Source organism: Nuphar pumila, chromosome 16 (genome assembly GCF_984573655.1).
Source record: "Nuphar pumila chromosome 16, dmNupPumi1.hap1.1, whole genome shotgun sequence".
Taxonomy (NCBI): domain Eukaryota; kingdom Viridiplantae; phylum Streptophyta; class Magnoliopsida; order Nymphaeales; family Nymphaeaceae; genus Nuphar; species Nuphar pumila.
In genome coordinates, this window is record NC_143264.1 from 28,466,920 (window position 1) to 28,478,109 (window position 11,190).

The window sequence follows — 11,190 nt, forward strand, 5'->3', positions numbered from 1 at the left end:
GAAAAATCTATTTTATTAAATTATAATTAAATCACCGTAAAATTCTAATTAAAATCGTTTTTGTTTTATATAACCACAAATCATGTGAAAATGTAAAGGCATTAAGTATAAACTAATTCCAACTTATTAAGCATATTAATATGTATATTTTTTTCAATCTACTTTTGTTAATTCACATTATTTAAATAAATTTACTTAAAGAAAAATCAAGTTTTTCTTTTTAAGAGAAACGTTTTCAATTGGTCATCACTTTGGATTTTCTCTAATATTCAAAACGTGTAGGGTTTATATTTACTACATTTTAACATGATTAAACCTCCTAAACCCTACGAATATACTCATACATTCATTTTTTTAAGAAATTAGAATTTTATATTGGCACAAAATTCAAGAATTTTATAATATTATAGAAAAAGAACTTAGAAATTTTCGGATATTACATCCAACCCCCCTTAAGAAAATTTCATCCTCGAAATTTGGTTAACATTACATACCGAACAAGTGTGGATATTTAGCTCTCATATTAGCCTCAGGCTCCCAAGAACACTCCTCAAGCCCATGGTGCTGCTATCGTACTTTAACAAGTGGAATTGTCTTATGTCGCAATACTTATTCTCATCGATCTACTATCTCTATTGGGCGTTCCTCAAACGTGAGATCTCTCTGAACCTTGACCTCGTCATACTGAATAACATGAGTGAGATCTGGCACATACTTCCTCAACATCGACACGTGAAAAACATCGTGGATGTTAGAGAACTGAAGGGGAAGTGCCAATCTATACGCGGTGCCTCCTATCCTCTCAAGGATGAGGAACGGTCCTACATACCTCATTCTCAATTTTGCTTTCTTGCCGAACCGAAATACACTCTTCGTTAGCGATACCCTGACAAACACATGATTACCAACCTCAAAAGAAACCTCTCGCCTCTTTGGATCTGCATAACTCTTCTGACGGCTCTGTGCGGTCTGAAGCCTTTTACGAATCAATTGTACTTGATCCGTATAATGCTGCAAAACTATGGGTGATTCGACAACTCGATCACCAACCTCGCTCCAACAAACAGGGGACCTACAGGGTCACCCGTACAATGCCTCGTACGGAGCCATGTCGATACTCGAATGATAACTATTATTATAGGTGAACTCAACTAGCTTCATGTGCTTACTTTAATCGCCTTTCCACTCCAAAGCACACACTCGCAACATATCCTCGAGTGTCTGAATAGTCCTCTCTGACTGATCATCCGTCTAGGGGTGAAAAGTCATACTAAACTTAAGCTTCGTCCCCAAAGCTTTTTGAAGTTGCCCCCAAAACTTAGATGTGAATCTAGGGTCTCTATCTGAGATAATCGACACAGGTACCCCATGTAACCTGACGATCTCATCGACGTACAAATCAACCAAGCTCTTCAAGGTCTGATTCACCCTGGTCGGCAAGAAGTGTGCCGACTTTGTAAGGCAATCCACAATCACCCAAATGGTGTCATACTGCTGGCGTGTCTTGGGTAGACCTACCACAAAGTCCATGGTAATGTCTTCTCACTTCCAGTGCAGAATCTCAATCGATTGCATCATACCACCCGGTCTCTGATGCTCTATCTTAACCTGCTGGCAGATTAAGTATCTTGACACGTATTCAGCGACGACCCTCTTCATGTCGGGCCACCAGTAATTCCTCTGAAGATTCTTATACATCTTGGTGCTCTCTCAATGTATAGTGAACTCGGTACAATGCGCCTCATCCAATAACTCTTTCCTCAATTGGGGCTCTGCGGCCACCCAGAGCCTCTGGCCATACCATATGCTTTCATCCTCCTCTAAGTGCAATGCTGACTAGTCTTGCTTGCATGCTGCAATCATCTTATTGAAATCATGGTTATCCTTCTGTTGGGCGATGATCCGGTCCATGAGTTCTGTCTGCACTGTCGTGCTAGCGATCTGAATCTGACTTGATTCTGCTCCAAAAGGCTTCTAATCTATCAGGTCTTCGAGTAATCTCCACTCACTGCTGATAAAACTCGTTAGGCTTCCAGCCTTTCTACTCAAAGCATCAGCCACTACATTGGCTTTGCCTGGATGATAAGAAATTGAGAAATCATAATCTTTCAGAATTTCTAACCATCATCTCTGCCTCATGTTCAAATTCTTCTGTGAGAAGATATATTTGAGGCTCTTATGATCCGAGAAGGCCTCAAACTGCTCACCGTATAAATAATGCCGCCATACCTTCAGTGCAAAAACTATTGTAGCAAGCTCCAAGTCGTGATTGGGGTAGTTTCGCTCATGCACTTTCAGCTGACGCGATGCATAGGCGATCACCTTGCCGTGCTGCATCAATACGCATCTCAAACCAGTACCTGATGCATCACTATAAATCACAAAGCCTCCTTGCCCAGAAGGCAATGTGAGTATGGGGGTTGTACTAAGCCTCTTCTTCAACTCCTGGAATCTTTCTTCACACTGCTGAGTCCAAACAAACTCAATTCCTTTACGAAGTAGCTTCGTCATAGGTGAAGCGATCTTCGAAAAAACCTGGATGAAACGATGATAATTGCCTACAAGCCCGATCAAACTACATATATCTGATACGCTCTTAGGTTGTCTCCAATCTATAACTACTTCCACCTTGGCAGGGTCAACTGACACCCCATCTTTAGAGATTACATGACCCAAAAACATAACTTGATTTAGCCAAAACTCGCACTTCGAGAATTTAGCATATAGCTGATGTTGTCGAAGTGTCTTGAGGACAATCCTCAAATGCTCTATGTGATCTTCCTCGCTTTTTTAGTAAATTAGGATATCATCTATAAATATGATCACGAAAAGGTCTAGGTAAGGCTGAAAGATCTGATTCATCAGGTCCATGAATGTTGCAGGGGCATTGATTAACCTGAAGGGAATCACCAGGAACTCGTAATGGTCGTACCACATCTTGAATGCTGTCTTTTGTACGTCAGATTCTTTGATCTTCAGTTGGTGGTACTCCGATCGAAGATCAATCTTAGAGAAGACCTTGGCCTTTCGGAGTTGATCAAACAAATCATCGATCCTAGGAAGAGGATATTTGTTTCTTATTGTTACCTGATTCAACATCCTGTAGTCAATGCACATGCGCATTGACACATCCTTTTTTTTGACAAACAACACTGGAGCTCCCCAAGGTGAAACACTAGGCCGAATAAAGCCTTTGTCCATCAATTCTTGCAGTTGCTTCTTCAGCACCTCTAACTCTGCTGGGGCCATACGGTAGGGTGCTTTGGATATCAGGGTCGTTCCAGGTACCAACTCTATCGCAAAATCCACCTCTCTGGTAGGCGGTATGCCTGGCAGGTCATCTAAGAAGATGTCTGAAAACTCTCAAACTACGTCCAAGTCCTTCAGTGGTGTAGTGCTGGGGTCTAACAGAAAAACACTGGCCAAAAAGGCCTCACACCCCTTTCTTACACAACAATGTGCCTTTAATGCTGAAATAAGTCATCCTTTGCTCTTCTTTTTATATGCCTTGTACTCAAGTATAGGCTGATCAGGGTGAGTAAATTAAATATGTCGCTCACGACAAAGCATACAAGCATAGTGCTTGTACATCCAATCTATGCCAAGAATCACATCATAACCGACCATATCCATAAGGATAAGGTTGGCAGAGAGGTTATGCTCTGCAATCATAACCTCTACTCTGGATAGATAGGTACGAGCTATAGAGCTACCACTCGAAGGTGTGATAACTTCCAGAATGTATCCCAAAGAAGTCGGTGTGACACCAATCAACTTGGCAAAACGTACAAACACGAAAGAATGCGTAGCACCAGTGGCAAAGAGAACTTTAGCATCAAACTTTGCAATAGGGATTGTACCTTCAATGATTTTGGCATCTTCTTGCAACTCCTCTGCAGAAGTCACATACATGCGTCCAGTAGCTTTCTTTTGTCCTTGCGCCTGGGACTGTTGGGGTCACTGCAGCTGAGGCTGCTGTGGTCCTCTAGGAACAAGGGAAACTCCCTCCTGAGCTGGTCTCATAGGGTAGTCTTTGATGAAGTTGCCCTGTTTCCCACATCTGAGACATGCACCCTAGACTCTGTAGCAGACTCCAGGATGCCTCTTGTTGCAGTGCTTACATACTGCATAAGACTGTGGCGCTTGTGTGACACCCTGTTGTCCCTTGGCCTTCTTTGCAGGTGGTGCCTTATTACCCTCCGCAACAGGTCGAGGGGCCTTATTACCATTGACCTTCGACTTGCCAAAACGGCTAGGCTGAGTCTTCTTAGAAGACTCTCAGTCATCCTACATCACAAAGACATCGTTACGATTTATCGAGATTGTTTTTGGAAAACCAAAAAGTAGGTTCTAGTTTTCCCCACCTGTAGTATCGTGGCCATCTCGATGGCTTGGTTGAGGTTTTGAGGACGGCTGGTCAACACTCTTGTCCTCAGGCCATCACGTAACCCATGCACATACTTCTTAGTCTGCGCCTCGTCGGTGGTATAAACATGTGGGCAATACTTCTTTATGTGTCGGAAGCGTGTAGTGTACTCCGCCACCTTCATAGACCCTTGTCAAAGATCCAGAATTTCCTGCATCTTGCGATCACGTGCGTACTGGGGAAAGTAGGTGTCCATGAACACCACTGTAAACTCCTCCCATGTGAGGGTGCGTCGCTAGTCAGGCGTGTAGTGTACCTCACAGGCCGTCTCCCACCAGCTCTTGGCATCACCCTGGAGCCGGTAGGTGGCAAAAGAAACCTGTCTCTCGGCGGGAATCTCAAAAATTTTGCCTATAGCACGGACCCATTCCTCCGTCGCGTCCGGATCCTCCTTACCAGTGAAAGCAGGAAGGCTCAACTCCATGAAGCACTTGTATGACGCTCCATTGGTTGCGACAACTGGAGCCGCTATGTAACCATCATGTTGATGGCCTGCGCCATTGTCATTACCCCCGTTGCTGCCATGGTTCTGACAATAGGCTGTCAGATTTGTGAGGGCTTCAAAAATGAAGTCCCTCTAAGCAGTCCAACCTGGGGGTTGTCGTCTGGCCATCTACAAACACACACATGGATTAAGATTGCCTATAAATTTAGCATAAATAAAAAATTCTTATTCATGTGACCCTATCAGATTTATGTTCTGATTCTTGCCACATTTATCATAAGAAATAATTATAGGCATATAATTTTTACAACAAATTATCAAAACAAATAAAAATGGAAGCATACTTACAGTGATGGTGGTCGGTTGGACGAGCTTTGAGCCATACTTTCCTTATGCTCTGATACCATGTTTGTAACACCCTGATTTTTATAACCCAAAAAATGGTAGATTTTTTTTTTTTTTTGAAATACATTTAAACCTTTTAGCAGTTAACAATGGAAAAACACATTTGGCATAAAACTTGGCGTGCTACTACATATGAATGCTTGCAACCATGTAATTGTGGAATTTAAAATTTAACAACTAATTATACCATGCATGAAATAAAATCAAGTTCCACAATATCCAAAATTAATCACATTTGTCCTTGAATTGAATTAAAGTAAAACCAGAGTTCAGAATCCATGAAGCAGAGGAAAGGTAGTCAGTTCCTATCACAACCTTCCGCCTTCGCATATAAGCTACTCCTCATTATCTGAAAAATATTAAACCATATAGGGTCAGACACACATGTCTCGGTAGAGTTAAATATGCTAAGCTTGTAAGACAAAATTACAAAGCAAAGATTTTAATAGAGATTTCATGGTTTAACATTGAATTTAACTAAAGAATCATATAACTAATCATGCATGTTCAGGATTTACATATTTAACAAAGGAACATTAATTCATATATTTGAAACATAAAATGCATGAGTAGTTAATATGCATGACTTACCATATGCAGAAGCCCTTTCAATGCATGCATATTTTCTTATCTTAAATTATATTTTCTTAATTAGATGATGCATGCGATGCCAAATTAATGCATATACCATTTAAGTTATCACTTCTTAGCCCTGCTGATACGACACAGGCAGACATTCTCAGATCAGGACCATGACACAGGACGTGTTTTACATACAGGGGTGACTTTAGCCTGGCCAGTTCCATTCACTAACACTACAAGAAACTTGTGGATTAGCGATGACCTAAATCCGTCGCTAATCCATCGCTAAACAGCTTAGCGACGGCTTAGCGGCAGATTAGCGACAAATATCTTCCATCGTAAACTTTTCGATGCTAACTCATGACGAAATATATCTGTCTCCCATTCCATTGCTAAGTAGCGACAGATTGTATCTGTCGCCAGTTCTGTCGCTAAGTTGTGACGGCATAACGAATGCCAACATCCATCGCAAGGCCGTCGTTACTATACGTCGACTTTGGTTTGGCGACAAATTTATAGTTGTCGCTAATCCGTTGCTACATTCAACGCTAATAGTGATTAGCGACGGATATCTCCATCGCTAATCCATCGCAAACAAGGAAAAAAATAAAAAAAAAATTGAAAATTAAATATCGAGAAAAAATTTCTCGTGATACAATTGATATTTCCTATACAATTTATATTTCCTGTGAATAAAAAATAAAGTACACATCAAAATACATATAAAAGGAAACTAAAACAATTAATCGATTCACTTTAAAATTCGCAAGTTCTAATTATTTACAATTCAACATTTATATTTTTGAAACAAAAAGAAGGTAGAACATATTCAACACATGAATCTAATCATCACCAAGATTTTGTGCATCCTCTTGTTCATTGTCTTGATCTGTCGCTTCAACTCCACTACGCTGATTATCGCCAGCAATCTACACAAGAAAAGAAAGGTCTGTATTGATAAACAAAATATATTGAAATAAATTATACTCTATATGTAACGCCCCGAATTTTCAAAACAAGGCTAAGTTAAAATTTTCATGATTTTTTTTTTCTTTGCAGTTGAACTTAGAAAAACTTTTAACAGCAGAATCAAACGATAATGAGTGGTCAGTTTTAGAAAACTTTGAGCATGTTGCAAGTATGTGGCAAAGCAACTCATTGACCACCAAAGTGTTCCATTTTATCGAAAACTACATGTTTATTACAACACTATTGCTTGGAAAAACAGTATAGGTTCAATAAAAAAAGCAGTACAACTCTGTCTAGAGAAACCCTGGAACTCGATGCCGCCTTGCTCCGCATATCGCAACGTAGGTCCAACACCTGAAATTCCCATTAAACGGGGTCAGAACCACTGATGGTCTGGTAAGCATGCAATCACATATCCATTCAACTCAAGTACATACGATGACCACTTAGGGTCGCAGTTCGCAATAACGACGCTCAAGCCTCCAAGACTTAGCGTATATCGCAAGAGCCTCCTCAGGACTATGAGTTGAACATCCGCTCAAGTCTTCATGACTTAGAGCAAGTCTTTTCAGGGCTTTGATCTAAATAACCGCTTAAGTCTCCACAACTTAGCTATGACCTCTTCCGGGTCTCAAAGGGATGTCTAGCTCAAGTCTTCATACTTGGCACATCCGTATCCCACGCATCTAAGGACAGCTCCTCAAGCTTCGCTTAGCCGTGCGGATACAACACGGGTCTTTGCCCAGTCGGTCCAGTCGTATACCGATCATGACACCTTCACAAAGGTTATGCAGGACTGACTCAACAACGTCCATACACTCATACATTCAAGCATCACTGAACCTAAGCTAATGCATTGTTTCAATATTTAACCTCTTCCACCCTTGGTACGCAGGCGAAGCAATTGTCCGGGCATCAACGCGATGTTCTGGTGGTTGATTATTCTATGTATTTTAGATACCCCAGAGGCCTGTTGACCCTATCCATAGTAGGGCAGTGTGTTTCAACTGGGAGAACCCTACTAGGCTCATATTCGGATGCATCCTCTACTTGCAGTAGTTGGGTTCAATCCTTAGATCTTAAGGATAACTACGACCCCAAAAACCATGAGTGACTGAGGCCATCGTGGACTCTATCAGGTTCAAAGTAAAATATGTGTGACTCAAGGCTGTACCATCACTGTCATTACACAGTAAGCATAATTCCTGAAGGGGTTTGCCAGTCTTACAATTATTTGGACAAATATAAGCATGCCATTCAGGAAGCCCATGCTTCAGCACTACGGGAGTATGTACCCGACCCCATTCAGTCTGCCCCAACACAGTCATTAACTGAGGGGGTATCCCTAACACGATTTTCAACCGCGAAGCATGTGCAACCTTAAGTCTTATTCATATGCATGCAGAACACCGCTCTTGGCACTACGACCTGTTACGACAATGAAGCCATACATGATACTTCAAGTACAAGGTTTTGATGATGAGCAAGTGGAATCAACTGCATTTCAGCTAAGGCTATGAAGAAATTGAAGAATTCAGTGAAGAATCCTTGAAGACTAGTGTGCAAATGTTTAATTCATTAAAAGTCTTAGATTCTTGTAAGAGCCTTACTTAGAGTGCATATTTAGGTTGCATTTCACCTTAAAAGTCTTTAGAAAAACTTTTCTAAAAGAAACTCTTTTGAAAATCTTTTTAGAAAACTCTTTTCTTAAAATTTTATGTTTATTAGTCGACCAATAGACTTATCAGTCGACTAATCCTTTCGCGCCATATTTTCTAAAAAGTCATTCTTGTCAAATTAGTCGACCGAAGGTTTTATCAGTCGACTGGACAGAATGTCTGTTTTCTGGAAAATTAGCAGCAGTCGACTAATGGTTTTATCAGTCGACTGAACAGAATGTTTGTTTTTCAGAAGTTTTTAGCAGCAGTCGACTAAAAGGTTTTTCAGTCTACTGATGATATTATCAGTCGACTAACTTTTCTCCAGTCGACTAAGTTTCAAAAGTTCAGATTTTCAAACGACTCGATTAACAGATCAGTCGACCGACGATAACTGTCAGTCTACTAATAACTAACTATTAGTCGACTAACTGATGTTTTAGTCGACTAATTTTGCCGTTTTCCTAAAACTTCAAAAAGGCGTGTCTTTTCATTTTTCAAACGTTTTGATCGTTCGAAATGGACCGTTTTGACACCCTTTCATACTCTCAATGTATGGAATCTTTTAACTATAAATATGAGTGCATTTTACACTCAAAAAGGAACAATTCAATCGATTTGAATCTTGCTTTTCACTCTTATTAAGTCAAGTATTGATTTTCTCACTCACGTGATATTTTTACTTCAGTTTTTCACTCAAATCACTTTGAGAGATAGTGAATTCGTGAGTAGAGTGTTTCAACAACCTCAAAAGCCAATTGCATCTCATTTGCATTCAAAAGGAAGGCTCATAGGTTGTATTGTAAGTTGTTATTTCTTTTGTGTAAAAAGAAGGACTCCTTCGTGTAAAGGAGTTGTTTGCTTTCAGTGGGATTGTTACTGAAAGTGGGACCGGTTATGGTCTGTGTGATCTTGTAGTTTACAAGGTTGATAGTGGAAAATCTCAAGCGGGTTTTGCTTGGGGACTGAATGTAGGTCGGGTTTGACCGAACCAGGATAAAATCTTGTGTTCTTTGTGTGTTTGCTTTGAGATTTGCAAAATCCTTCAATATTCCGCAGAAAGTTTTAAAAGCACTATTCACCCCCCCTCTAGTGCTCGTTGCCTCGATCCTAGTGCACTTTCATTTGGTATCAGAGCACAGGTTTGCTATTACTTTGATTTGACCATCATCTAGCATGGCAACTACAACATCTCAGCACAAAGAAGGAAGCTCCTTTGTTCGTCCTCCTCTCTTTGATGGAACAAACTATGGATACTGGAAAGTAAGAATGACAATATTCCTGCAATCCATGGATCTCGATATCTGGAGAGTTGTTTCAGAAAAGTACCAAACTCCATCAACTGATTTCAGCTGATGGACCGATGAAGAAAAGAAGACTGCTTCACTTAATGCCAAGGCAATGAATGCCTTATATTGTGGCGTTGACAAGGTAGAGTTCAATCGCATCTCTCAATGCTCTACAGCTAATGAAATCTGGCATACTCTTCTCGTAACACACGAAGGTACGTCAAAGGTAAAGGAATCTAAAATTGCTTCTTTAGTTCATAAATTTGAATTGTTCAAAATGAAGCAAAATGAATCTATATCGGACATGGTAACTAGAATGACCGATATAACTAACACTTTGAAATCCTTTGGAAAAGAATATTCACAAGTGGATTTAGTCAGAAAGATTCTAAGGTGTTTAACTCCTGAATGGGAGAGAAAAACCACTGCTATTAAAGAAGCAAATGATCTCAATACTCTCACTCTTGAAGACTTAGTTGGTAACCTAATGGCATATGAGGTCCAACTTCAAGACAGACAAGAAGAAGAGCCTAAAAAGAAATCTCTTGCTTTTAAGGCTACTTCTGACTCAGAAGATTCTAAAAAAGATGAAGATGAAGATATTGCCCTCATCACAAGGCAATTCAGAAGATTCATCAAAAAGGGAAGATTTCAAAGAAAGACAAAGAAAGCAGATTCTTCCATTCCCAATGAAGTAAAGTGCTTTAACTGCAAAAAGGCAGGACATATCAAGAAAGATTGTCCTCTTCTCAAATTCAAGCCCAAGGACCAATTCAAGAAGAAAAAGGCATTTCAAGCATGTTGGGATGATAGTGACTCCTCTTCTGATGAAGAATCAAATGAAGAAGTCGCCAACATGTGTTTTGTAGCACAAGAAGATTCGGTAAGTCAATTTGACTATGATGAGTTATTTGAAGCATTTAATGATTTATATGCTAAATTTAAGAGTCTTAGTTCTAAAAATAAAGAGTTAAAAACTGAAAATTTAACTCTTGACTCTCAAAATAAAGTGTTACTTCAAGAAATAGAAGATCTCAAGAAGGAAAATTCTTGCCAAGCACTTGAGATAAAAGAAATTGGAGTTAGAACCAATCTCTTACAAAATGAAATATTTAGTCTTAAAGAAAAGTCAAATGATCTTCTTTCAATAGTGACCAAATTCACGAATGGTCAAGAGAATCTAGAAAAACTTTTTGGTTCTCAAAGATGCTCGGTTAATAAAACCGGATTGGGATATAGCTTCTTTGATACTCAAAATAGACCAAACTATGTGGTGAAAAATCAAAGACATTATTCTCAACCTTTTGTTCATAAAACTAAACTTTCTAGTTCTAATAGAAATGCATCTAGAAATGATTATTCTAGACATGTTTATTCTAAATCCTTTTATAGAAAGAATATTTATTATCAAAGGAA

At 39.6% G+C, this 11,190-nt stretch overlaps 1 protein-coding gene across 1 annotated transcript in view; it reads right to left on the reverse strand.

Annotated features, from left to right (window-relative positions):
* LOC149813138 (uncharacterized) overlaps positions 1-4,850 on the reverse strand; it is a 31,769-nt gene extending 26,919 nt beyond the window's left edge. The window contains exons 1-4 of the mRNA XM_089991066.1: positions 4,683-4,850; positions 4,365-4,544; positions 4,126-4,263; positions 2,897-3,024 (exon numbers count right to left, since the gene is read on the reverse strand). Of these exons, the coding sequence (XP_089847192.1) occupies positions 2,897-3,024; positions 4,126-4,263; positions 4,365-4,544; positions 4,683-4,850 (614 nt within the window). The remainder of the gene's footprint in view (positions 1-2,896; positions 3,025-4,125; positions 4,264-4,364; positions 4,545-4,682) is intronic.
* Between the last annotated feature and the right edge of the window lie 6,340 nt (positions 4,851-11,190).